We start from the raw sequence: 27,989 nt of genomic DNA, 5'->3' as shown, positions 1-27,989 counted from the left end.
ACTGGGCACCTACCTGCCCTGGGCACCTACCCCCAGGCACATACCCTCTGGGCACCTACCCCCCTGGGCATATACCCACTGGGCACCTACCCCCCGGGCACATACCCACTGGGCATCTACCCCCCCGGCACATACCCAGTGGCACTTGGCTCGCCCTGGGGCTATTAGCTAGACAGCCAGCTCTGCAGCTCGGTTCCACCTTCTCTAGACCCCCCCGCCACCCCGGCGGATCCCTCCCTCGCCTTGTCCGTCCTGACAGCCTGTCCCTGTCAATCAGAGCGTGGTTCTGGCTGGATTCCCAGGCTAAGAGGGCAAAGATGGCAGCCCGGGGACTGCTGTGGACTCCTTTCCTTACGGGCAAGTAACATCCTGTCTCTGCCCCGGGGTTTCTCTGCAGCGAGGCGGGGGGCGGTGTCTATCTGTATTGCAGAGCCCCGGGGTTCGGGGGGCTGGGGGAGAGATGCCAGCAGCCAGCCTCAAGGCCCAAACAAGGGGGTAGGGCAGGCTATTCTGAGAGTGAGACACGGGGCTGAAAACAATGCCCCTCCTTAGGGGCGAGGGGTACACAGACAGAGACCCCCGCCCTGCCACTGGCCCCAGCCCGGAGAGTCACTGGCGACTAGCAAGGCGAATCCAGAAACTCGGACGAGCCCAAGCAGCACTGGCTAAATATAGCCAAAGTTGCAGCAGGAGTAGGGGGACGGGCCGGCTTCCGTCCAGGCCATTTCCCCTCGCCCCCGGCGGGCTCGCTCTGGCTGGGCCCACCGGCTGGCTCCGCAAGGTGGAGGGGCAGGAGGCTTCCGTGGGAAGGTGGCGCAGAGCCAACCGAGTTCGGGACCAGCTGGCGGCCCGAAGCCGGGTCTCGCTCTAAGTTTGGGGGGCTCTGGCTGGGGTCCAAGCTGCCCCCGGGGGGTTCTGGAGGGCCTATCTGGGGAGCTGTAGTTTGGTTTGTGGAGGCTGTTATAGGGTGACCAGGTGTCCGGTTTTCGACCAGAACACCCGGTCGAAAAGGGACCCTGGCGGCTGCGGGCAGCACCGCCGACCAGGCCGTTAAAAGTCCGGTGGGCGGTACTGCAGATCTAAGGCAGGCTAGTCCCTATCTGTCCTGGCATTGCGCTGCACCCTGGAAGCAGCAGGTCCGGCTCCTAGGTGGGGGGTAGGGGCCATGGGGCTCCGCACGCTGCCCCCACCCTCAGCACCGGCTCCACACTCCAATTGGCCGGGAACTGCGGCCAATGGGAGCTGTGGGGGCGGTGCCTGTGGGCAAGAGCGTCACTCAGAGCCCCCTGCCACGCCTCCGCCTAGGAGCCGGACCTGATGGCCACTTCTGGGGCGTAGCACGGAGTCAGGACAGGCAGGAAGTCTGCCTTAGCCCCTCGCTGCGCTGCTGACCAGGAGCCGCCAGAGGTTAGCCTGTGCCCCAACCCCCTGCCCCAGCCCTGAGCCCCTCCAACCCAGAGCCCCTTCCTGCACCCCAAACCCCTCATCCCCAGACCTGCCCCAGAGCCTGCACCCCTAGACCGTGCCCTCACCCCCTCTGCTCCAGTCTGGAGCCCCCTCCCACACCCTGAACCCCTCATTTCTGGCCCCACCTCAGAGCCTGCACCCCCAGTTAGAGCCCTCACCCTCTCCCACACCCCAACCCCCTGCCCCAGCCCAGTGAAGGCGAGTGAGGGTGGGGGAGAGTGAGCCACCAAGGGAGGGGGAATTTACTGAGCGGGGGGCAGAGCCGTGGGGCAGAGGGTGTGGCCTCAGGAAAGGGGAAGGGCTAGGGTGTTCAATTTTGTGCGATTAGGAAGTTGGCAACCCTCCCCCTGGGCTCTTGAGTTGGGCATTTTATCCCCAAGTCTCTCAGTGCTTGGAAGAGGGAGGTGCTGAGCGGTTCCCGCTTTGACACGGAAGGAGGGGTCAGCTTGCCCAAGATCACCCAGGCTCTCTGGACTCACATGCCCTAGCCACATCCACCGTGCCACACCGTCCCCCTGAGCTCCTCCCGCAGCTCTTATCTGGCTGGTTGCCCATTGCTCCCCTTGTCTTCTCCTGGCTGGACCTGGGGAAGCCCATATGGCCACAGGACGCTCCCATTCCACCGGGCCGCCAGCTGTAACCCAGGCCCTCCCCGCAGCGGTGTTCCTGGCTGGGATCCTGGCTGCTCTCCCCGATCGGCACGTCTCGCCGGTGGCCGGAGCCGTCTTCGTCCATGAGCTGAAGAGGGAACATTTCCAGGGGGCCTTCCCCTCCATTCGCAAGAACGACAGCGGTGAGTGAGTGCGCAGGGAGGGTCGCACAGCCCCATGCCCACCCTGGCCCCAGGCAAATGGCTTCCTGGATTCCTATTGTCAGGTCAGTCCAATAACCGATCCAAGAGGAGGGGGCTCCACTGGGAACTGGGTCCAAAGGTGGCTGGTACCATTCCCTGACCACTCCCCAACATGGACTGACCAAGCTGTAGGACTAATATCAAATGTATATATCAACACTCCATATACCCCAATATCGAATCTGATCTATCTATCTATCACCAGAGACCCCAACATCCATCTATCTATCTATCACCAGACACCCCCCATCTATTTATCCGCATACACCCCCAACATCTATCTATCACCAGACACCCCCCATCTATTTATCCGCATACACCCCCAACATCTATCTATCACCAGACACCCCCCATCTATTTATCCCCATACACCCCCAATATCTATCACCATACACCCCTCAACGTCTATCTATCTATCCCCATCCACACTTACCTACCTACATATATATCCCAATATTAATCTAATCTATCTATCACCAGACACCCCCCATCTATTTATCCCCGTACACCCTCAATATCTATCACCATACACCCCTCAACGTCTATCTATCTATCCCCATCCACACTTATCTATCTACATACATATCCCAATATTAATCTAATCTATCTATCACCAGACACCCCCCATGTATCTGTCCCCATACACCCCCAATATCTATCTATCATCATACACCCCTCAACGTCTATCTCTCTATCCCCATACACACCTATCTATCTACAGACATATCCCGATATTAATCTAATCTATCATCACCAGACACTTCTATCACCATACATAACCCACTGTCTGTCTATCTGCAGTATCTCTCTCCCGCTCATATTCAGCTATTTACCATTATTATTACTCATTCTGAGTAGCTCTCACTCTGGGTCAGGCCCTTTCCAGCCATTCAGTAAGGGCCGGTCCCTGCTCGGAGGCGCTCGCGGTGGAAGGACAGATGGACAAGCTGAGGATAGGGAAAGGGGACCAGCATTTCTCCAGCTGTCTCTCTCGTCGCCCCTGGGATCTCTGGGGGTGCGGTGCACACAGCAGCGCTGGGCTTGGCTCCATATACGGGCCGGGCCGTGGTGTAGGAACTGGCTCCGGGGAAGGTCCCATCGCTGTTGGGGTGGTATGAAACTTGGGCTGCTGGGATGGTGCCTCCCCTTCCTGCCTCTCCCCCGCTCCCCTCCCTTCTCCCCGTGAAGTCCATTGGGGACTTTGCTCTTCGTCTTGATTTTACATGGAAGGCGCCCAGATCCTGTGGTGACGGGCAGCAGGATGAAATCTCAAGAGCGCTAGCCTGGTGGGGCCTCTCCAAGTGAAGGCCCCTGAAAACCCTCAAACCATGTGTGGATCCTTTCAGAAATCCCGCCCGACACCCCCATCACCTTCCACGCCCAGCTGCTGGGATACCCCGACCTGCCCAGGTGGCTGCGCTACACGCAACGTGGGCCGTACCGGACAGGCTATCTCTACGGGTCCCCCACCACGAAGGACGTCGGCAGGCAGCTCATCGAGGTACGGGGCCGGCGCTGTCCCCCGCAGAGCCCTGGGGCGCGGGCAGGACGCGGCGTCTTTGCGGGCAGGGGTGTGGCTTTGGGCCATCGCGGGTCGCTTTGTGGAAACGGGTGCTGTTGGGAGTGGTGCGGGTGTACGGGGCCGGAGGGGGGTTCTGGTGGCCTGGGTTGCCGTGTGTGTGCGTCTGAGGGCGTAAGAACCGATGTTGCTTGTGAGGGGCGGGTGGGTGCCTGGCTGTGTCGGCCTCGCCATGGAGGGCGGTAAACGCTTGGTCATCGGGACTAAACCTAACGCAATAAAGCTAAACAGCTCCAAAGTCCTATGGAGACCTGAGCAGGCTGCAACCTGGGGGCTCCCTTCCCCCTATTGACCAGGCTCTAGGAGCTGCTCTCTGGGCACTCGCGAGCCATCTCCCCATTCAAGGGCAACAGGGCAAACCCCCTGGAGCTTGGATTTCTCCGCCTCCTGCCCGGGTCTGCCGTTTGAGCCACCCTCGCCAGCAGAAGGAGATGGCCTAAGTGGGACGTGACCTGGCTCGTGGCCATTTTGTTCCGTGCGCGGCTCCGAACCTCTTTCTTCTTCTCCATGTGGCAGGTGACGGCGTATAACAGACACACCTACGAGACTGTGCGGCAAAGGGTCATCTTCACCGTTGTCGCCTCCCCAGGTAATGCCCCCGCCTTCCCTGCCATCACTACCCATACCCCTTTCCTAGCAACCAGCCTATCCCAGGCCTGTCGCCACCCCCTCGCCTGGGCAGGGCAAGGAGGAGCCAGCAGCAGCCCTGACCCGATGGTGCAATGATGGACCCATCTGCCGTGTCAAGAGAGCGATACCACCCAGCCCTCCCAGCACCCGTTGGAGCTTGCCCCTTCCCATAGACACCTCAGCATACTCATAATGCCAGAGGTCCTGGCCGTAAGACTCCAAGGCCCTTATGAGGTCTCTGCAGGTCCAACCCCGATGCCCTCCCAACGGGGTCTCTCCGTTCCCTCACCGCAGACGCCCAGATGCCGTACCAGGCGGAGTTCTTCGTGAAGAACCGAGACGTGGAGGAAGTCCTGCCGGCGGACGCGCAGAAGCAGTTCCAGCAAGCCCTGGACATCATGCTGGAGCAGAAGGACTGGAGTATCATCAACATCACGTCGGCCTTGGACCGGGGAGGCCGTGTTCCCCTGCCCATCGAGGGCAGGAAGGAGGGGTAGGGAGAGGGACCTTTCCCGTAGAACATTAGCTATGACGGGACAGACAACTACCCATTGGCTTCCGTAGCTCTGTTCCTTCTCGAGGCTGCCCAGTGCAAGCGCTCCTGGGGTCCCCCAGCCTGGCCCCTCAGCTTGCAGTTCTGGGAAACGCCCTAGAACCAGGGCTTGGTCCATGGGGCCAAAGGGTTCCTAGGCTGATTCCACCAGTTAGAAAGATCCCAGACCACTCCCCACAGCCAAAGGACTCCCAGACTGATCCCCACAGCTGGGGCCGGGGGGGGGGGGGGGCTCACATACCATTCCTCATAGCCAGGGGGCTCCCAAACTGTTCCCCACAGCTGGGTGGCTCCTGGCCCATTCCCCATGGCTGGGAGGGCTTCCAAACTGCTCCCCAGAGCTTCTCTAGCTGAGGTAGGCTGGGGCTGCCATGACCGACATTCTCGCGAGCTGTTACACCTAACCCCTCTTCCTCCCACCTTTCCTGTCCCTCTGTGCGTCTCCTCCCCAGGGTTTACATCAAGGTGGGCTCCCGCAGGCCTTTCTCCAACTGCCTGACGGAGGCCATGTCCTCCGACAACCAGTTCAGGTGCAGCCTGGAGCAGCAACCGGTCATTACCTGCTATGACAGCTTCAGCCCTCAATTCAGAGTCGACTGGTGCAACATTACCTTGGTGAGGGGCTTTGACAATGTCTGCACTGCCCTGGGTGTCTCGCATCCACCCCTTACTACTGGGGCAGGGGAGGGGGAGGAATCCTGACCCAGGGAAATCCACTGGTTTCACCTGGGTTTCCAAGACCCCCTGCCTCAGAGCTCGTGTCCCATCTCAGTGCACTGGGAGATGCCACCTATTTACATATCTCTGTGCAACAGCAAAGGTGAACCTTAGGGCCTTGCCTGGTCAATTGGTAGGGTATTGTGCTGGGAATCAGGATTGGTTCTGTTCCTGCCTCGGCGACTGACCTGCTCGGTGACCTTGGGCAAGTCTCTTCCCCTCCCACCCTTGTCTATTTAGGCCATAAGCTCTCTGGGGCAGCAGGGGCTGGCTTTCGCAATGGCCTAGTCTACACACAAGGCTGCACCTGGTTTAACTAAATCGGTGCCTTTACTTAAACCGCTGCAACCTGTGTGCGCAGCCCGGCCTTTGTGGGTCTGAACAGCCCCTAGAACAGCGGGGCCTCGATCTCAGTTGGGGCCTCTAGGTGCTGCTGGAAGACAAATGCCAGGTCTCAATGAAAGGGAGGGAGGTGCTAGGCAGAGGGGCGTCTTACGCAGCAGCGTGTCGCTGTGGAGAAAGAGGAACTCGGCGGCATAATAACGAAGCAAACTGTCATTTTCACTGGAAATCCCCAATAACTCAGTTCCCGAAAGTATAGTGCCAGCCGCAGTGCTGCTTTCCACCAGCAGAGGGAGGCGGCTCCTTTGGAGAAGGTGGCGGGGTGGGGGGGCTAGTGAGCTCTGCCAGGCCCTTATGCAGGGTCTGAACCATGGGGCTGGCACAGTCTCATTAAGTCCCTAGGAGGATGATGGGGCGGGGGGGGGAGGGGGGGGCATGTTGGCAGGGTCCCACTGCTCAGGAAATTGGGATAACTGGGGATGTTTATGGGCAAATCCCAGAGGATTTGATAGGAAACATTAGCCTGGCTGTAGGGTTCCCGATCACCCTATGGGAATTAATAGGATGTTTCACTAAAGCTCTCCTCCCCCTGCAGCAGTCAATAGGCAGCGATTATTATTAAGGATCTGTATTAGGGCAGTGCCACGTAGTGGCCCCAACTCAGATGCGGGCCCCGGTGGGCCAGCGGCTGGACCCGCAGAGTGAGTGGCAAAGGGCTCACAGACAAAGGAAGAGCCTACCCCTGATTTACAGCCGGGGAACGAAGGTGCAGGAAGATGGGGGTGTACGGCATCACGGGGGTACATCCCTGCTCTCCAGAGTCCCAGTTCGCCGCCTTAACCCCAGCCCATCATCCATTACTTCCTATCTATGGGCCCCTAGAGGTCTCCCCCCTCAGAGACCACGGTCGATCCTGACGGCATCCTGGCGTCTTCTCTCCCTTCTCCTCCTTCAGGCCGATCTCTCCAGCCTCAGCGTCACGGAGGGGGTGCCCGTTTGGGGCGATGGGGTGCTGGAGGAGGGCAGCGAATACAACCCCCCCACGGACTCCCCTGAGAAGGCATTCTTGTCTGACTATCTGCTGACCATCTTGCTACCTCTGCTGGTGGCCTTCCTGCTCTGCCTACTCCTGGCCTACATCATGTACTGTAGGAGGGAGGGAGTGTAAGTTGGATAGGTGCCCCTGGAGCCAGGAAATGGGAAGGGATGTAGGAATCAGCTGGAGACCCCCTCCCCAGCTGATCGGGGTGCTCAGGACTTCCCTGGTTGCTGATGGCTGGAGCCCCCTGGGGCTGAGTGAAATCCACCCTTGCCAAAGCACTTAGCACCCTAAGGGCTGCAGATGTGCCTGGATTTTCGGCTGGCCCCTCTGCTCTGGGGGGAATTTCCCCCGCTCTGGGAAACTGATCGTGCACCCGTCTGTCATGGTGGCGGGGAGAGAGTTCAGCTCCCAAAGTTCATTTTTTGTCACATCTTGTGACCTTTGACATACTTTTAACAGCTGAGCTCGCAATTCGGGAAAGTTTGTTGGCCCAATTGTCGCAACAGCTCCCCGCCCCTTCAGCCACTTGTGCCGCAGGAGGATCTCCACTAGCTGTGAGACGTATTGGGGCTATGACACACAGCAGCTCTGAGTCCCTCCAGCAGAGGGCAGCGGTGCGCGCACACTTCACTTCTCGCTGCTGTTCACGTGGCTGGGGCCAGCCAGGCTGTCTATAAACACTTGCTCAAGGGTTATTTAAAGTTATCTCTACTGGGGCCTGGCTGCACATCTGGCTTAGCTGATGACAATTTTAAGCTCAGCTGTTGGCAATGTCTCATGACCACTCCCCCCTTTCTTTTCCCCCCGTAGGCACACAAGGGATAGGAAGACCTCTGAGTAAGTGATTCAGCGATCACCATTGTGTCTGCATGCGGGGGTGTGTGTGAGATTTGTATGTCGGTGTGGGTTTGTGAGGCTGATTGGTGTGTGCGCTTTGCGCAGGGTACGGTTGTGTGTTTTCTGCCTTTTGTATTTGTTTGTATTTTAACACGTTTCCGGGCTTCGACAGTTTGTGTGCTTGCTTGCCAACGTGGGTGTGTGTTTGGGGGGTTGTTTGAGATTGTGTTGGGTGGCTGGGAGGTGTACACACCTAGTCATGCCAGTACCTGGGAGTTCTTTCTCCTCCCCACTCATATCTCTCAACTGTCACGTTGCCGTGAGTGTGAGCAGATCCGGACGCAGGTCCCTGCTTTGGCCTGGGCAGACCTCTGCTGACTGACTCTCAGGGCATGGCAATGCAGCCTTCAAACTTGGACTTAAAAGGCTCCAGGCTTGTCCCACTCCCGGATCCCGCTCTCATCACCTTCATTCCCTGCCTTCCTCTGCAGGGACGAAGGGTCACGCAGATGAAGAATTAATCTCTCACATTTCGATAGCCCAATTCATCCCCGAGCACTGATACACATAGGATAGGATTGCATTGCCCACCACTGAAATGCAGCCACCTCTGGAGTGGAACGAGGCGGCCGTTTAACAGCACATGCAGCACGGCCACACCCCACTTTAGTGCAGGAGGCTGTTAGATGAAGCAGGATGCAAATCCCGCCCCCAGTAGGATTTTGGGAAGAGCGCCAGGGCTAAATACCCCAACTCTTGTGAGAGGTACCAGGGGATCGTTAATGAGAACGAATAGCCGCAGGCCAAGGGCTGCATCTGAATAGAGGAGCCAGCAGTACCAACGTCTCCCACTCACCCTCCTGGGACCCTGAGGCCAGGACGAGCCCAGCCCGCCCGTCTACACTGTAATTTTATAGCCTGAGTGTTTGCTGAGCCGGGCCAGCCATGGGTGTTTCACTGCAGTGCAGACATAGGTCGAGATCCTACAGGACCTCAGCCTGAGCTGGTACCCGTGTCATTCCTCCCCCTTCACTGGCTGTTAGCAGATGGGTTTCAGGCTCATTCCCACCCTTCATCCCTTCTTGGTGCCAGAGGCTGAGCCTGGCCCCAGGAGAGTTAACGCAACCTTGTATTCATGGCAGTGCTAGAACTCTGGCTTTGGAGGTTTTCCCTCCCACTTTGACCGGCTGCTGCCCAGCCTGGCTGGCCGGCATCCTCGCTCCCTGGGAAGATCCCTCAGCACCAGCTTTCCTCTTTCTGCCAGGCTTCCTGCTCCCAGTCTTTTGGGGGCCTCCTTCTTGGGCGCTGCTTTCTCTTTCTTCTTTCCCACCCCTTGCCGACTCCGAAGGAGCCCCAAGCTCCTGTGCCTTTCAGCTGCTGCAAGACCCCTTTGAAGACCAGGTTCTTGAGCACCCTCTGGAAGTGGTGCTCGTTCCTCCTCAGGTGGTAGCCAGTGGCCATGATGATCTTCTTGACAACCTGCAGGGAAAGGCCTGAGCACCCCTTGGACACGGCCACAGCCTCCAAAATGAGCTTGGAGACACCTTGACTTAGTAGCTTGGAAGGGTTGGCACCAGCTGGCTGGTTGAGGAGCCTAGAACCTGATGGCTTGGGCTGGTTGAGGAGCCTAGAACCTGTTGGCTTGGGCTGGTTTGAAGAGGCTGGAAACCGATGGACGGGAAGTATCAATTTTCTCAGTTCTCTCTGAATCTGGCTTATCTGAGACCAGAGTGGCCGCATCCAGGTTGGCTGACGCAGAGGATGGGAGCTGGGAAGACTCACTCGTATCAGTCATTTTGCTCGCTGTTCCTTGCCTGGTGGGTTGGCAGCCAAAGGTCTTTCCTGCTTGTTTACTGTGTATTTTCCAGCTTGAGATGCAGCACCGAACCCTGGAGTGAAGTAGGCAGCCTGGTTGCTCCAGATCCAGCACTGTGCAGATTGGCCTCCCCTCAGCGAATCCAAACCCCGGCATGGGCTCCACGTTCAGACCGATTTCCACAGCTCCTTGGGTTTAATTTCCAGGGATCTCAGTTAGGAGAGGACACAGGGAAGCTGCCAATTCACCATTTCCTGAGTGAAAGCGCTGAATTTTTGAGCTACTTTTCAATTTTGGTTCCTCGCAGGGTGACTTGGAGATCCAGGATCCTGGCTTGGCTGCTGTTTTCTTTGAGGACTTTCTCCCGCTAGGTACCTGGGGAAATGGACTCAGCTCGATCCCTCCCGCTGGATTCCAGTTGGCTCCCAGCGATCAAATCAGCTAGTTCCATGTGAGGTTGCAGGCCTATTACAGATGTCCCTGGGCTCCAGGACAACCTGGCAGTAGCCATGACAGCAAAACTGGGCCAGTTGTGATGTCATAAGGAGCTTGTGATGCCCATGTGTGTGTCACCCCACATCGCAATTTTTACAGACTGTGATTTAGAGATTTGAAGGATCTGCCAAGATGTAATTTGTCAAAAGGCCTTTGATTTGATTGAAATGGCGCCCTGCAGGCCCCTGGGTGTGGGGTTCAAGGCTCTCCTGTGGCTTGCCGTGGAAGTTACTCTTATCCAGGGGTGGCAGAAGGGAGCTGACGGGCTGTGTCGTGTGTGTGTGGGGAGTGGGGGGGGATGGAGCGGGTCTAAGCATGTCTGCAATGGAGTGAGCGTGTCTCCCTACGTATCTGTTGGGTGTTCTGTGCCCAGAGCAGGAGGGGACCCAATTCCTGACATGCCAGCGTGGTGCTCAGCCAGCTGGCGGTAGGAGCCAGCCCCCAGTGCTTGTGAGATCAGAATCCTGGGATAAAGGCCAGCGGGTATCTCAGCGTCCCGGTCTCTGCCTCCCAGAGGGCATTGCACCCAGCACCATGAAACTGCAAGCTACTCATGGTCGGGGAAGCCAAATCCCCGGCTAACCAGGACCAAGTTAACCTCACCGGGCATTTTCGTGCCACAGCAGGTGAATCAGGTCGAGCAGCAAGGGCACTAGCTTGGGACTTGATGGGCCTGGGTGCTAATCCTGGCTCTGCCACTGACTCATTGTGTGACCTTGGGTACATCACTTCCCCTGTGTTTCTCCTCCTGCTTTGTCTGGTCAGATTGCAGGCTCTCTGTATTCCTTCCTCCATACTGGCTCCGCTGCATGGAAGCCCTGCCAGTCCAGGATTTCTCTCCTTCAAGGGCACCTCCTCCCCTAGGGACTATCAATCCCCACTTTTGCAACAACCCAGCAAGCCCTCTGATCACTGCATGTCGTTCGTGCCTTGGTCCTCTGGCTTAATCGGAACGACAGAGCCTTGCAGAGCAGAGGGTCCCTTGCCCCATGATCAATGTGAAAGCTCGACCAGCAACATAGGGTGCTATTTGCCCCCCCCCGCACACACACATAGCTTGGGAGATGTATAGGGATCAGAGCCCCACGTGGTGTAAATACATCACCATTCCTTCAACCCCTCCCCCTCTCTTCTCCTGGTGGCAGGTTCCCAAGGATGAGTCTGGACATGGGGAGTTTTTAAATACAGCCACCATTTTATTTCTCTCAGGGGTAAACCTGTAGTAGGGGTGGGTCTATCCTTCAAGCGTTGGCTGGCTGCTGCCCAGCGTGGCTGGCTGACGGCTTGGCTTCCTTAGAAGATCCATCGTCAGCAGCTGCCCTCTTTCGGCCAGGCTTGTGGCTGCTATGCCAACCTTGAGGGGCCTCCCTCGTTTCTTGGGTGCCTTTTTCTTCCTGTGCCCTGTGCCCATCTTCTTGGCCAGCTCCTTGCCGATCCCAAAGGAGCCTGAAGCCCCGGTGCCTTTCAGCTTTTGCAGGAGCCCTTTGGTCACCAGACTCAAGAGCGCCCTCTTGAAGTGGGTCTTCTTCTTGGCCATGTTGTAGCCCGTGGCCACAATGATCTTCTTGAGAGCCTGCAGGGAAAGGCCCGTGTGCTTCTTCGAGGCGGCCACAGCCTCCAGGATGCGCTTGGAGAGTCCTCGACTCAGTGCTTTGGACAGCTTGGCGTGGCTGACGCCAGGCAAGCTGGATAATTTGGAGATCCGGCTGCCTGATGGCTTGGTCTTCTTGGGGAGGCTGGAACCAGACGCCTCAGGCTGCTCGGGATTCTCACGGGTCTCTGCCGCTGGGTTAGCTGAGCTTACGTCAGCAGAACCTGGGGCTGCTGGCTCAGGGTTCCCTGAAGCTGGGGCGGCTGAATCCAGGGGAAGAACCTCAGAAGGGTTTTGTGCGTCATCCATTTTGCTTGCTAAAGGGAGCTGCTGCTCCTTGTCTCCTGTCCCAGTTTAGGGTCTGCCCCTTCAGACCAGCTAAATGTCTATATCGTCTGGGTGTTCCGCGTTGAGACGTAGGACTCGCCAGGCGGCTAAAACCCCGTCGTCCTGCTGCCCCAGGACCAGCTCGCTGTGCGTGGGCCCTGCTCACCGAGCCCAGCCTCTGGCTGGAGTTGTGCGTCCAGCTCTTGGCAGCTCGGGGTACGAGAGGCTTGGCCGCCGGAGAGGACCCAGGGAAAAGCTGCACCTAATGGTTGCGTTTGGGGACGCACGGATTCTTAGCTCTGGCCTTGCAGCCTTGGCCCGTCTTGGCCTGGCTGCCTCGCTTGGTGGCTGTTCTCCTTGAGGACCTTCTCCCACCAGGGACTCACCTTGTCTGACTCACCGTACTGGATTCTGGGCTGTGGTCAGCTGGGGGCGAGGGTACAGGGCAAGCGAGGGATGAGCTGTAAGGGCCAGCCCACTTGGCCACACTTGGGCTGCTAGAACATAGTGGTTGCCATGAGACCGGAGCTTGGTAGATTGTGACATCAGGTGCACCCTGTGATGTCTGCGTAGGGGCGTGTCTGGGCACAGGCCCCCTTGGAGAGGAGCAGGGGAGTATCCCTTTAAATCGTTTGCAAGCCCGCTTGCGGTGCTCACTGTGGTCTGGGTGTTAGAAGCGGCCAGGTAGAGCAGCAAGATATATATAACCAGGCTTGGCACGTTCGTATTTAGTCAACAGGGTTGTTTGGGACCCAACTGTGCAGTGTGCTGTCCTCATATTGTTGTGGGTTGCGAGGTGTTAACCAAACACCCCACATGTGACCAGAGACCCCCGAGTGCTGAGCTTTCCTGTGTGTTCCCAGGAGCAGAGGGGCCAGGCTGCTCCGAAGCATTCAGCACCCAAGCAGGAGCAGGTTTCGCGGACAGCTCAGGGTGGTGGGTGCATGCTGGGAAATCCAGCCACGAGTGTCACAAACGGGAGCGGCAGGGCGCTGATTCCTGGCCTTTATTCAGGCGCCTAAATGGGAGCTGAGCTCTTCTGTAGGTTCTGATTGTGGGGGCCAAGCACTTGAAAATCTGGCCCATTGTGGGCCCAGTTCTCTTGTCACTGGATACCAACTTGCCCTAGGAGTCACCTGTGTGCAGCGGTGGGAGAATTTGGCCCAGGAATTGTACCCGAGTGTGCACCCACGAGTGTGTCCATCCATACACCGCTCTTCTGTGGGCATGTTTCTTGTTTTTCTGTCCTTGCCAGTCTGAGGACACCCTGTTCCTCCCTTCACATCCACCCAGCCCCTGTAAGACTCTCCATGGCAGTGATCCTTCCTCTGGGCCATATTCTCTCCAGCCTTGCTGTTGAGCAGTGCAAGGGGTTGCCTCCTTCCTGGAGGCCTGTCCCTGCTGCATTCAATGCCCTGGCACCCAACTGCTGATCCCCTGCATGCCAGCACGTTGCAGAACGATTGGCCCTCCCTGAACCAGCCTGCCATGTGTGTGGTCTGTCACAATTTTTCCCACACCACTGTGGAATGAATTTGGTTATGTGCACTAATATGGAGGTGATGCATGACCCTCCTCCTCCTCCTCTCCTCCCCCCCAAAGCTGACCATGGCAAGCGTCTCCTCGGTGGCCTTCTCCCCTTTCCTGGAGGCCGCCTCATCTTCCTGGTGGGCTTTGCCCTTCCGCTTTCCCTTGCTGGCTCTGGCAGCGCCCGAGGCCTGGATGGATGCCCATCACCTTGCTCAGGAGCTGCCTCACCAGCACCTTCCTGAAGCAGTGCTTGTTTCTGCCCTTGCCATGGCGTAGCCTCCGGCCTCAAGGGTCTCCTGGATGGTTGCCAGGGGAAGGGGCAGCTTGGAGGTCGCCACGGCCGTCAGGATGGCCGGGGAGAGGCTGGGACACCTTGGTTTATGCTGCCTGAGAAGCTTTGATGGAGCTGGGGCTTGCAGGCCCGAGGAAACGGAGCAAGGCTCCTTGCCAGTTTGCTCCTTGAGCAAGCGTCCTGTGCCCCTGCTGGCTGTTCTCGGGGTCTGTCTGGGCTTGAGGGACAATCACCAGCCCTGACACGAGGCAGGCCACTGGCCCGTTGTTCTGGGTGTTGGTCCTGTTCGTGATTGCTGCAGCTTGTCGGCTTTGCTCAGGGAAGCCGCTGGTTGGTTTCTTGCTCCCACCATTTGGTCCTGTGCCTCCTGGCTGGGTAGGGCACCCGACTTGGCTGCTGCCTTCTCTCTGGGCCTCCGTGGCTGGTTCCCCAGGGGAGCCCTCGGTCTGGGCTACTCTCCCAGGCAGGTGATGGGCAGGGCGAGGCTAGCAGGGAGCTGCCCAGCAGTTGCCACCCCAGCCTATAAACCCAGTAACCACGGCAGCCCAGCTGGTGAGGTCAGACCGCAAGTGCTCTCCTAGCCTGGCCTCGCTGAACGGCTTCCCCATGGGGTCGCTCTCCCGAAGTGACCTGGCTTCAGGGCAGGGTCTCCACCTTGGGACACAATTGCTTCCAACGTCCGCACTCAGAGGGATGGGAAATCGGACTTTCCCCTTCAGCCCCATCCAAGGAGTTCGAGCTACTCCATTCTCTATAGGATCCCATGCTGCCCTCACCCCTGCAGCGTACGAGCACCTGCCAGTCGGGCATTCAGCAATGTAGCCAGCATCTGTCATGGGAGGATCGTGTCCTCTCCCCTGGGGGAGGAGTGTGTGGGCAGTGGAGGGTTCTGTTTTTGTAGGGTTGGGTCTTTGAAATGTGTGTGAAGGCGGGTGGGAGCAGCACTCCGCACCTTCCACTCCAAATGCCAGGGGGCTTGGGGTGGGCCTTAGCTCCTGGGGGAGTTCGTTCCACAGACTGGAACCAGCCCCTGTCAAACGCTGTCTGCCCCTCTGGGTTGATCGGACCCCCTCCTCTCCTGGGTTCAAAGAAGAGAGAGGCCTGAGCACAGCGAGGGAATCCATTCCACCTGGTTTCTGTGGTCAGTGCTTTGGGCTGAGTTTGCCCCATCGCAACCCCAGGCTGGTCTCCCGTCCCCACGTAGGTGGGGCTAGATACTAGTTAGTTCAGAGCCTTGCAAAGGCCCTAGTCCCAGGAACTCAGGTTCCATTCCACCCCCACCCTCTTCCTTTCTCTGGGGTTTCAGGTGCCTTCCCACCCTTCACCCCTTCTTGGTGCCAGAGGCCACGGGAGAGTTGACATGCAATCTTATATTCATGGCAGTGCTACACCTCTGGCTCTGGAGGTCCTCCCACTTTCACCGGCTGCTGCCCAGCCTGGCTGGCCAGCCTCTTGGCTCCCTGGAAAGATCCCTCAGCACCAGCCTTCCCCTTTCTGCTAGGCTTCCTGCTCCCACTCTTTGGGAAGCCTCCCTCTTTTCTTGGGCGCGGCTTTCGCTTTCTTCTTTCCCACCCCCTTGCCGATTCTGAAGGAGTCCAAAGCTCTGGTGCCTTTCAGCTGCTGCAGGAGCTCGTTGGAGATCAGGTTCTCTCCATGTGGTAGCCAGCGGCTACAATGAGCCTGCAGAGAAAGGGGGTGACCACAGCCTCCAGAATGAGCTTGGAGACACCTTGACTTGGTAGCTTGGAAAGGTTGGCACCAGCTGGCTGGCCAGACAGCCTAGAATTTGATGACTTGGGCTGTCGGAGAGCCTAGAACCTGATGCTCGTGTGGACTGGAGAAGCTGGAAGAGGATGGATTGGAAGTTCCGGCGTTTTCAGGTACCTCTGAACCTGGATTAACCGAGGATCCAGGGTGACTGAATCAGAGGAGGGAACCTGAGAAGACTCACTCATATCAGTCATTTTGCTTGTTGAGGGCTCTGTTGAAGCCCAGATGTGGGTGGTAACCGTAGGAGCCAGGGCTGGTGCATTGTGAGATCATAAGAAGAGTGTGTGTGTGTGTGGCCTTAGATCAGACTTCCCCATGTTGGATGGAGGCCTATCACAACACCTTAACAGAAAATATTCTGTCCCGTGAACCTCCGGAGCCCTGACAGATCACTCCACCTAGCTGCCACCTCTGGGGTGGCACATGATGGCTGTTTAACAGCGCTCAGCAAAGCTACATGATAGTAAAGGGAGGGGAGAAAAGCGCTGTACCCACTGAAAGCGCAAGAGGAACTTTGATGATTATATATTTATTCTGCCTCTCTAATTTGGACTCAGGAGAGCACAGACAGCTTGATGTCTGCAAATTATGCCATGAGACCTTGAATGGCCAGAAGCCTGGCTTCCCTTCTCATCTGAGAGAGAGGAGCAGGGCTGCCTTCAAAGCACATGGAGGGGCTCCAGTTCAAGATTAAGTGGGGACGGATTAGACAAGTTATCAAGCACCAGTTCTGTAATCCCACAGAGTTCTCCCCCGCACCACAATGGCCCAGACTGATGACCCTTAGCCCAGAGGGCTGGGAAGGCTTTCAAGGCTACCCTCCTGACTTCCAAGGCTGTTTCCTCTTTGCATCCCACTTTGAAAGGATTCACCCAGACATGGGAGAGCTTTTAAATACACGGATCCCTTTATTAAGCCCTGTTTCATAGCGGAGCCCCAGCGGGGGATGCAATCCCTCACTCGGCGGCTTGCCGTTTCCTACCCCGGCGAGCTGGCCGGCTGGCTTTGGAGGACACGCGTTTGGGTGCCTTCCTCCTCCCGGGCTTCTTTCTTTTCTTGGCGGCTACTTGATTCTTCTTCACGTCCCTCTTCTTCCTGCCTGCGCGAAAGGAGCCCGAGTCGCCCATCCCAGTCATCTGCTTCAGCAGCCCTTTGGAGACCAGCCCCTTGAGCACGCGCAGGAAATGGGTTTTGTTTCTCACCACGTCGTAGCCCGCCTTGGTGATTATCTTCTTCAGGGCCTCCAGGGAGAGGCCTTGGCATTTCGGGGAGGTGGCCACAGCCCAAAGGATGAGCTCTGAGACGCTGGGGTTGGCATGCTTCGAGGCCGTGGGGGCTCCTGGGCTTGGGGTTGAACCTTGGGGCTCTGATGCCAAAGAGGACCCCTCGCAAGGCTCACACAGATCAGTCATTTTGCTGGCCGATAGGAGACACTTCTCCTGGACTAGCCTTCAGATTGGAGCCACCTCCCGGCTGCCCGGTCTCGTTTCCGGCTGGAGGTGCGGCCCCAAACGACGCGACGTGGGGCGGTGGGCCCTGGCGTAGCTCCCTGGGGGTTCTCCTCCTCCTCTCCCGGCGCCGATCGGTCTCGGACCTTTCACGTGGCGTCCCGCTTCCTCGGTTCGAAAGACGCCGAGGACCCAGGGAACGCTGCCGTTAACAGCCCCTTTATGAAAGCACGGGGTGAGGCCCGTGACACGCGAGGGCTTTAGCTCCTCACGGCTGGGCTCCGCGGGGCCAGGACTCGATTGCCTCGTTCCTCTGCCGGCTCCCTGCGTGGAGGAGGCTGGGCAGGCAGTGCTGAGCTCCAAGGCAGACCCCACCCCAAGTCACTGGCCCAAGCTAGTAACCGTGGTAGCGCAGCCTGGTGCGTTGTGATGTCGGAGGGGCCCTGTGATGCGGGGAACGTGGCCCGATGGGGCTGGTTTCCCCTGTGGCGGAGCCACGCAGCTAAGGAATAGGCAGAGATTTTAAAGCAGCAAAGCGAATCGTCGCTCAAATCCCGCCCGCGCTATCCCTGCAGAGCTCAGCTCACGAGCCAGGGTTAACGTCAGAGCGTGTGTGCGGGAGTTGGGGGGGGGGGGGGGGAAGAGAAATCCTGGCCCCAGCAATGGCAGTGGGAATTTTGTCACTAACTTCAACAGAACAAGGATTTCATTGTGTGTGTGTGTGTGTGTGTGAGTGTGAGAGAGAGAGCGCGCACGTAGCTCTTTGGGACAAGGGCCATCTTTGTCCTGGGTTTGTACAGCGCCCTGCACACTGGGGTCTGGGCCCAGGATGGGTTCCTAGGTGCTACCGTAATACACCTAATACATAACATACAGCGCCTAGCACAGCAGGGTCCAGGACTAGGGTTCCAAGGCGCTACCACACTGCAAATCAATTATTATTCTCCCTCCCCGCCCCCCGGCCAGGCTAATTGTGTCCTCTCTGCTCTCCCCCATCTCCTGGTTGCCAGCGTCCAGATGGTGCATCACAACACGATCCACAGCAACACGGAGGAGCTGAGGCACATGGCCAGCAGCCGGGACGTGCCCCGCCCTCTCTCCACCCTGCCCATGTTCAACGTTCGCACGGGCGAGAGGGTCTCCCCGCTGCAGGGCCATCAGGACAGCGCCCACGTCCCGCTCATCCTGGCCCAGCAGTGAGTGTTCCCCGCCTGCCTGGGTCAGGGCCCACAGAATGGGTTTGATAATTGATTGGTTGGTGGGGGCGGGGGGTGCAAAGCCGTGGCCTGGGGCAGGTGACTGCCTCCCCTAGGCAGTCAGTGGGCTTTAAATGGGGGGGAGCCAGGGGAGAATCAGGCCTCAGGGGCTTGATTTGTCATTGCTCTGTGGCCTCTCTGCCCCGGCAAGGAGGCTGCAGGGCAGGTGGAAGGGCTGCATGGGGAATACCCCCCAGCACAGCCCCTGCCTTTCAAACAGGGGTGTATGAGGCCCCACGGGTGGCCCCCCAGACGGTTGGTCCCCGGGGCTGTAGCTACACTGCCTTGTCAGCACAGCTGGGGTCGGTAGGATGTAGGGACTGACCCCTTCTTGGGCCGAGGGGGCAGTTCAGCCTCTGGGGTCCGTTGAGACCTTGGCCTCTCTGCTAGGGCAGCCAGCAAGGGGCTGGTGGGGGGGGGAAGCTGTTTTAGTCCAAAGGAAGCAGGAGAATTGACTAAACGCTAGATGAAAAGTGTGGCTATAAAGGCTATTTGAAAGCTGGCCCTTTAACTGAAGGCAGCGTGGCCTAATGATTAGCACACAGGACTGCGAGTTAGGGGACCTGGGCTCTAGGACCTGAGCCACTGCTTGCTCATTTCTTGGCCTGGGTTATAATATTTTACCCGGGCTGAGGTCTTCGAAGGGGGAGAGCTATACAGGGGTAACATTATTATTACCAGGGCTTTTCTCTCCGTCCCCCCCAGGTAAAGACAACATGGGGCATTCCTGTCTCTTGACTCCAGGGGATTCGCGGCAAACAGCCAAGGACTCTTTTGTTGGTTGGGGAGATGGGGGAAAAATCTTGTTTTTCCACTGTGAGAAACAGAGTAACAGATGGGGACTAAAGAGTTCAGTGTGCGTGTGTCCATCACAAGCAGGAGAGAGGCGGGGAAGTAATAAATAGCAGTGATTGCTTACACCACTGAGCAATGATTAATTAAAGCACGTTTTAATATGAAACTTGGTCTCTGTGCTCCGGCTTTGCTGCTCCCTAACTCTAGGGCAGAAAAGGTCATGGTGTCTCGATATAAATCCATGATACGCCCCCATCTGGAATACCGCCTGCAACTGTGGTCGCTCCAGCTCAAAAAAGATCTGTTGGAATTGGAAAAGGTTCAGAAAAGGGCAACAAAAATGATTAGGGCTCTGGAACGGCTTCCATATGAGGAGAGGTTAATAAGACTGGGACTTTTCAGCTTGGAAAAGAGACGGCTAAGGGGAGAGGTGACAGAGGTCTATAAAATCATGACTGGTGTGGAGAAAGTAAATAAGGAAGTGTTATTTACTCCTCATAGCACAAGAACGAGGGGTCATCAAATGAAATTAATAGGGAGCAGGTTTAAAACAAACAAAAGGAAGTATTTCTTCACAGAACGCACAGTCAACCTGCGGAACTCCTTGCCAGAGGATGTTGTGAAGGCCAAGAGTATAACAGGGTTCAAAAAAGAAGTAGATACATTCATGGAGGATAGGTCCATCAATGGCTATTAGCCAGGATGGGCAGGGATGGTGTCCCTAGCCTCTGTTTGCCAGAAGCTGAGAATGGGTGACAGGGGATGGATCACTTGATTACCTGTTCGGTTCATTCCCTCTGGGGCACCTGGTGTTGGCCACTGTCGGAAGACAGGACACTGGGCTAGATGGAGCCTTGGTCTGACCCCGTAGGGCCATTCTTACATTCCCCAGGAGATAGGTGTAAGCTGGCAGACCTTTTTAGGGTGCTTGCCAGAACAGCTGTTAAGGGGTTAATATTGCCCGCAGCCATAAAGGACCCCAGCAGGGATTGTGCAATCACAGGCACACACCTTCTCCCGCCAGTGCCCTCCCACCGCACATACGGCGCAAGGGTAGAAACACACTCATGCAGCTGGGTACACGGGGACCGTGCCATGAAGACCTGGCTTGGGAAAGCCAGCTCTTCTTCTCTGTAGCGGGGGGCCGTGCAAGGTATTGAAGATCACAGCGGGAGCGTCTACGCTATATGGACATGAGCCAAGATTTCTGGAACCCCGTTAGCCAAAGCAGAGGCCTGAATGGGAGAGAGAACTGGGCCTCCAATCTGGAGGTGAACTCTTTCTCTGGCCGTTCGCACGGTCGCTGTAGCCACGTTGGTCCCAGGATAGGGGAGAGACCAGGCGGGTGATGCAGTGGCTTTTATTGAACCAACTTCTGGCAGTGAGAGACAAGATTTCGAGCTCCACAGAGCTCTTCAGGTCTGGGAAAGGGCCTCCGAGTGGCACAAACAACTTCCAGCCGGAACAGGTTGTTTAGCATATGAAGTTAAGGGGTTAACATGTTGCAAGAGGCCATTCAGGGTGAAGTGGGCAGTTTACACCTCTGTAGTCTTGGGCCAAAAGAGGGACAGTGGGTTACAGATTGTTGTAATAAGCCATAATTAATTTATGTCAGGGAGGTCAAGCAACAGGTGACAGACTCCTGAGGGGGCCCTCCTCAGGGTTCCAGCGACGGGGGACGCCTCAGGTGAGCCCTGGCAGGGGTGTCCCGTTTTCTCTTGGGGAAATATGGTCCCCCTGCAGCTCCCAGCCGCCATAGGCAAACGGCCACCCCCCCGCCCCACCCAGCTTCCAGCTGCCCCTGGCAGAAGGGGAACTCCACAGCTCCGAGCTACCGTGGTGGCGGGGGAAAACCATGAAGCCGCAGCAGCAAAAGTCACAGACAGCTCACGACTTCCGGGAATTTTTGTTTCTGTGACTTTTATTAAAAATAGCCATGACAAAATCTTAGCCTTAGCCATAGTCAGTCATGCGGCGTGTTCAAAAGCATTTTACAAAACCATGTCCCATCAAATCAATCATAGAATCTAGGACTGATTTGATGGGACATGGTTTTATAACATGCTAAAACATGTTAAATGCTCTTATCAAAATGCTTTGGGTCTATTTTCCCCCCCCAAACAAAATGGTCAAAAAAGCGACAATCTTGATGAAATTGCATTTCCCAGTGAAAAAATATTCCCTGGGAAGATTTCTAACCAGCTCTATTCGATAGCAGGCCAAATGAGTCAGCCTGAAGCATGTCAGGTTGCTTGTTGGATGGGTGGGATTTCTGAAAAATCCCAGTGTACATTTGCTTTCTAGGGAAGTCTCTCTCTCTCTCATGCTCCCTGTCCCCCTTTCCCCATCTTCTATTCCCGTGTCAGCTCCATCTTTCCGTTAGACTCTGGAGATCAGAGCGCCTGGAATAGGGAAGCCCACCAAGACTGCTCTTTCAGAACCCACCCAAATCCTGCACCCTCTCCCATCGCTTCCTTTAGGGTAGTGTTCAGCAGAGACTTTATGCCACATTGAGGTGACCCACTTCTGCGTAGCGAGGAAGGTATTCACTGAGCAAAGAGGTTTCAGACCCCAGGTGCTGGCCTCCCTGTTAATCGCACACACAGTTATGCTAGCAAGATCCCAGAGCTCAGTCACATAAAGGAGCAGGGACTCACAACCAGCCTCCCACCTGACAAGGCTCACAACGAGCCATGCCACAGAGACTCACAGGAATCCCAACACACAACTAAGCCTCTCTCCCCGCCCCATCCCTAGAGGGAAACAGACTCACAAGCACACTTGGAAACACAGACTCACAACCAGCTATGGATGCAAACTCACGATCACACACATGCAAGAAAGACTCACAACCACATCCATCAACCTGAAAACCACACACAAGAACACAGGCTCACAAACTGCCAAACTGACCCTTCTCTATTTATCTAGGGCTTCATTGTCATTGTCTGTCCACATAAACGTAATTTACAGCCCACCACAGATGCCTTATTACATGGATGTGTAACTCCCCCGACTCAGGTACCCAGCTGCAACACAACAGGTGTGCCTTGCCTCAGTTTCCCTCTCACTCCACCCATGAGATGAGCACAGCCCCTCACTGTCCGATACATCCTTGATTCGGATGCACCCATTCAGGAATCCCCCCAAACCCTTGTAACAAAACCCTTCTCCAGTTTCCACACTAGCCAGAGAAAGATACAGCAGGCTTTTCCAGGCCCCTCTCCAGGGACAGCATCTCCAGCTCCCCACCCGAGAGTCAATAGCAGTACTGGGGTCCCAGTTCCCTTCCTCTGACCTTGGGCCCCACTCTGCAGGCCTCCTGAATGGCAGCCAAACTCCTGACTCTTACCACAGCCCCCAAGTCAGGGCTCCTGCAAGACTGCTCCCTGCAGGGCTCCACTCCCCAGGCCCCCCTGCCGGTGCAAGTCCTACACCTGCCCAGGACACCTCCCTCCAGGGTCCACCCTCTTACTTCTGGGCTTCGCTTCCCCTCACTGAGCTGGGGCTTCCCCCTTTACTCCAGGGCCACTGCCCCATCCTTCTGCCCACCAAGGTCCCCAGCATTGGTCAGTTCTCACCTGTGGTTCTGATCCAGGTCTCCTCTGAGCTGAGCTCAGCTCTTCCTAGGCCATCCTGTGGCTCTTTTCTTTTCCAGCCCTTCCACCTGCTCCCTGGCTCTAAATCACCCAATCTCCAGCCATGTAGGGCCCAGGTGCCCTCTCTTAAGCCTAATTAGGTGGGTCAACTGACCAGACACAGGTGCACTCTCGTCTCCCTTCTTAAAGGGCTGGTGACAATCCATATATGAACACAGATGTCTAGCCACCCCTGTGTGCGTGCGCGCACACACACACACACACACACACACACACACAAACTCAGATTCCCAGCCAGCCGCAAACCTACACAAAACACCCCCCCGCAAACACACACAACAGCATAGACTCACAACCACCCCCCATCCAAACAAGGCTAGCCTCGCACTCAGACGCACATACCCAAGACAAGACTCACAACCACCCCCCACACAGACATCTCCCCGTATTCGGGAACCCAGACTCACACCCACAGGCACACGCAAACAAGGACACAGACTCGCAACCCCGCACGCAAGAAGACAGGCTCAGAAGCATCCTCACACGACAGCGCAGCCTCCCCAATGCAGACATGCTCACACACGCATCCTGCTTTCATATACAGGTGTGTAGCTGTGGCCGGCTCTCCAGGTTTTGTAGGTCCAGATAGCTCCATTTTCTCACCCACTCGGCTTAGAGGCACTCACTGCTTCAGACATGCAGCTTCCCCTGTTCTTTCTCGGGTCCACCAACAGCGAACACGTGTCCTTTCCTCTGGGCCCGGCTTTCCCGCTTTGCTTCTGAAAAGGACCCTCTCGCACCCAGGAACTTGCTGCAAGACCCAGGCATCTCCGAGGCAACTCGCTGGATCCCGTCACATTCCTAACGCGCTCCCAGGCCCGGTGCCATCCCTCAAGCTGCAGCAGCTGCTGTCAGTGATGAAAGAGCATCTTTCTCTCCTCTCCTTGCTCGAGAGCGGACGTAAACCGAGCCAAAAATGCCAGGAGGGGGGAGCGAGGTTACGAAAACAAGAGGAGCCAAAGAAGGAACAATACGGCAATGCAAAACCTCAGACCTCTGGCTAGTTCCTAAGCGCTCAGGGAGAGTTCGATGGCAGAGTCCAATCGAATTAGGACCCTCAAACCTTTGCAGTTCCAGAGCAGTGCTGGGTCCTCTGCCCGGTTCTGGAGCAGCGCTTGACCCGTTCGAAACCAGGGATCCCGTCCGCAAATAAAATCCACTGGCTTGTTGAGACGTTGCTGCCCTGCCCCGCCACTACCAGCCTTCCCCCGTGCCATTAGAAAGGGTCGTGCTCTGGGAGGGCCAGAGTTTCCAAAGGAGCTCAGTCCCGGCGAAAAGCAGCATAACCACAGGCAGGGTCATCCCTCTAGCCCCCCGTTTCCTCGCTGCAGAAGCCGGTGGGCCCCAGCCCTTTTCTAGTCCGTCTGTAAGGGTGCTCCGGCTAAGGTGAAGAGGGGTGGGAAGGCAGGAATTAGTGGTGGAAAAGTGGGTATAAATGAGAGAGTGGAAGGAGGAGAAACACACGCACACGCACGCAATGCAGCGTGGGGAGGGGGAACCCACCTAGGGGGCCTGACTCTTTAATCTGTACAACATGGTCCAGTCATTGCTCATGGAACAGGCTCCCGCCAACGCGAATTTACTCCCCGGCGCCTCTCCCGGTGGGTCCAAACCCACGGATCCTCGCAGATTCTTCCTTGCTGGCCCCACAAAACCTCCGGCCACAAGATTCCACCTCCTTCCACTCCTGCTTTTGCTCTAAGGAACAGGAGCAGCTGCAGCAGCAAAAATGACTCCAGCCTTCCCCCCCGCAGGCTTCTCCAAGCCCTGCAAGGGAAACAAACAACATCTGCTGAGAAGGATCCGTTCAGCTCACAAGCTGGGCCGGGAGAGACTCCGGGAAAAGCCAGCGACTCCCCTTCGCTCCGCTCCATCCCGCGCTGGGAAGCACTGCAGAGAGACGCGGAGATGCAGTGGACCTGGGGGAGCGTTTGGCGAACAGCCTGTGATGTCATTTTGGAGGAGGGCACGGGGCCAGCTGGGTACAATGGTCTCACTGTAAGGCAGGGGTGACTTGGGGCCTCAGCAGAGCTGAGTGGTTGGGGGGCTCTGTGCACCAGCGCCGCGGGCAGATGTGCAAGCCTCGGTGTGTGGGGGATCAGGGATCAGCCCGTGTCCACACCTGTCTCCCCAAGGCCACCCAGGTGCAGAATCCAGAACTCCTGTCTCTCCTAGGCTCTTCATACGGCTGGTTCACTCCCAGGCCATCAGCTACGAAGGGACGGGGCAGCTCCCCCTTCAGGCCCTAGATCCCAGCCTGCCCCTCGGGAGCAGGTCAGGTGGGGTCTGATTTTCCGAAGAGTTCAGTGCATGCCGGCCTGGCCCCACACGTCCCAGAGAGGGCAGTCTCTGAAGCGGGGTCGGTCGGTCCGATGGAGCCGGTTCTGTTAGACTCGCACTGTGTCTCCCTGTCTGATCAGTCCTCCCGCACCGCCAGGCCCAGTGCGATGGGTGAGCTGAGGTGCCCGGCCTATGCTCCTCAACCCAATGCCTGTTCCGTGGCTGGGGGATGAGGGCAACCGGGCCATGACCGATTCCCCAGGCAGAGATGCAGTCAGCACTTGCTGGCCTTTTTTCTTGAGGCCTCCACCCCTCTGTCCCCTGGCTGAGGTGGGCCTGGGCCCCAAAGAAGGGGGCACGAGCCATCAGGCTGGTCCGTGGAAGGGAGGCGGGTGCAGGGACTGGCTTTGATTGACGTGCGGCTCCTCCATAAGCATCCACCCCGGCGTGCCTCCGGTTTGTGGTTCGGGGGCTGCTGGTACCCGAGAGGAACCCGTGGGACCAGGCCGGGCTTCCCCACCTGTAGCACTGGGGCCCTGGGCCCTGGAGAGACACAAGCCCCTGCTCAGTGTTACTCACCTCAGGGCCACGGGGGCCAACGTCCTTTGGATGCCAGTGCCCAGCTGCCCCCCAAGCTCAGACTCATGCTGCCCCCCAGTTTTCCCATCCCCCTCTGCCCTGCCTCCCCCCCACTCAGAGTCACACTCCTTTACAAGATCCATCTGTTTCCCCTGCCCCCGATCTGCCCCCCCATTCAGACCCCTGCCCCCGGTGGGTCCCTTTCATCGCGTTCCGCCCCACTAGTAGGGAGGCGGTGGGTTTACCTCCGAGTAAGGTCTGTCTGGAGCATCCTTGCCCCCCACACACATGGGGCTAGGGGTGAGATTGCCCCCTGCCCATTGTGGGGGTCCCGATGTTTCCGAGGGGATACGTTGGTGGTGAATGGAAAACACGAACAACGTCCCCGCTCTGGGCTATTTAAAACCCAGCGTCACCTGTGAGCCAGGCCACGGCCAGCCCCGTGGCACCAGGGCTCCCAGTATGGGTACATCTCACCCGGCGCTGGCCCCGCTTCGGGATCCCCTGGACAAAACTGCTCCCGGAAGGGGAGATCCGTCCCAGGGCTCCTGAATGCAAACCGGTGACCAGGGAGCAGCCACTGCTCAGCAGAGGAAACCGGTCTCGCTGTGGATGGAGAGGACCCGTGTGGCTCCTTCCCTCCAAGCATTAGGGAAAGAAAACAAACTGTAAAGGGAGTTGCTTTGCCCCGCTCCCTGGCAAGGGGAGTGAAAAGGAGTGCCGGGAGCAGCTGGAGCAGGCCAGAGACAGGGGTGAGAAGGGAAGAGAGAGCCAGCCGACCATACAGAGCTGGCAGAGGGGGTAGAGGGAGAAGACGGAGGCGAGAAAGAAGGAGACAGGCACTGAGAGGGAGAAAGAGATTGAGGCACAGTGCAAGGGATGTGGGGCACCAAGGGTGGGGAGAAGGTGAGAGAGAAGGAATGCGTTGGGAAAGAGAGAGAAAGCTAGAAAGTGGCAGGAAGAGAGAGAGGTGGGAGAGCAGGGATGAGACGGGGGCAAGAAAGGGACGGAAAGCAGCAGAGAAAGAGAGGGAACCTAAGAGACAAAGAAGAGGAGAAGGAAAGAGGGGTGACAAAGGGGGAGGATTGGAAGTCCCCCATCTGCGACTGCGGGGCTCCGGGCACCTGCCTCTGAAGCAGCCGGTACTAGCCACCGGCCTCTGGACGACCTGATCCAATTTGGCAATCCCTGTGTTCCTAAGTGGCAGAGCAAGAGGCTGGCTTGGAGGTGAGAGAGACGAGATGGGAGAGAGGAAAGGACAGAAAGAGAGGAAAGCAGAGCAGAGACAGAGCTGGGCACAGGGCTCATCTCCCTTGTTCCTGTTGGCGCTGCCCATCACCTCCCCGGCCCCCCAGGACCTGTCTGCCGATGTGCCATGCGCGAGAGAAGAGTCCAGAGTACCACAGGGTTGTTTGGATCATTTCACATGCTTTATTTCAGCAGTCAAAATAATTAAAAACATCTCAAATTATTATACATATACAAAATAGGTACAGAAATCCTCAGTTGCTCGCCCTCCCAAGAACATCTGCTTCTCGCTAGGAATGGGGCTTTGCTTTGGGGTTGCTTTGAAACCCACGGAGAGACGCACAGAAGAGGAGGGTGGGAAGAGGAAAGCGAAAGAGAGAGAGAACGCAGCAGTAGTGGAGGATGGCGGGAGAGCGAGAGGGGACAGGAGTGTGCGTGGAAGAAATGAGGCAGCAGGATAAAGGAGGGATAAAGGACAGAGGGATGGGAAAAGAGAATGAATAGAAGAGGGAAAGCAGAACTGGAATCCACCTGCTTAACTGGAAAGATAGGATTGCACACACCTTCGTTCCCTTCCAAGGCTACTTGGGTCTAGTTTGCGTTAGTTCCCGTCCTTGTTTTTAGGGTTTTTTTTTTCCTGTTTGTTTTTAAATAGCACCTTCAGAAAATTCACAAGTTGACCCTGGGCAGCAAAAGAACTGAGTTTCTGTCCTGAAAACAACAGTCCTATCTCTATAGCACCAATCGGTCCCTATCGCAGCCTCTCCATGCGTTGGCTTCGTGGAGTTTGAAACCACCAAAAAAAACCAAGAAACGAAAAGGGACCTAGAACTGAAAAACATTAACACAGCGAACGGAAAAAAAAGGAAAAAAAAAAGAAAAG

General features: G+C 57.0%; 2 protein-coding genes across 2 annotated transcripts; one reads left to right on the top strand and one right to left on the bottom strand.

The window, feature by feature from the left end:
- Positions 1–281: 281 nt before the first annotated feature.
- SGCA (sarcoglycan alpha) lies at positions 282–19,484 on the top strand. The gene is made up of 10 exons (XM_037887220.2): positions 282–357; positions 2,126–2,260; positions 3,667–3,821; positions 4,416–4,488; positions 4,824–5,022; positions 5,535–5,697; positions 7,097–7,305; positions 7,994–8,020; positions 18,300–18,485; positions 19,251–19,484. The coding sequence occupies exons 1-10, from the start codon at positions 318–320 to the stop codon at positions 19,252–19,254; spliced, it is 1,191 nt and encodes a 396-aa protein (XP_037743148.2). The 5' UTR covers positions 282–317; the 3' UTR covers positions 19,255–19,484.
- On the bottom strand, positions 11,566–12,231 carry LOC122463917 (spermatid-specific linker histone H1-like protein). Its single transcript, XM_043536850.1, has one exon. It carries the CDS (start codon positions 12,229–12,231, stop codon positions 11,566–11,568), a length of 666 nt encoding a protein of 221 aa, XP_043392785.1.
- Positions 19,485–27,989: the final 8,505 nt, after the last annotated feature.

The sequence above is a fragment of the Chelonia mydas genome, chromosome 27 (assembly GCF_015237465.2).
Source record: "Chelonia mydas isolate rCheMyd1 chromosome 27, rCheMyd1.pri.v2, whole genome shotgun sequence".
Lineage (NCBI taxonomy): Eukaryota > Metazoa > Chordata > Testudines > Cheloniidae > Chelonia > Chelonia mydas.
Note: the sequence above shows the minus strand (reverse complement) of the source record. Positions and strands in the feature narration are given on the sequence as shown.

Coding starts and splice junctions, on each gene's coding strand:
- SGCA (XM_037887220.2), top strand. CDS start 318: ATGGCAGCCCGGGGACTGCTGTGGACTCCTTTCCTTACGG. Junction 4,489..4,823: donor CACCGTTGTCGCCTCCCCAG/GTAATGCCCCCG, acceptor CCCTCACCGCAG/ACGCCCAGATGCCGTACCAG. Junction 8,021..18,299: donor AGGGATAGGAAGACCTCTGA/GTAAGTGATTCA, acceptor CCTGGTTGCCAG/CGTCCAGATGGTGCATCACA.
- LOC122463917 (XM_043536850.1), bottom strand. CDS start 12,231: ATGGATGACGCACAAAACCCTTCTGAGGTTCTTCCCCTGGATTCAGCC.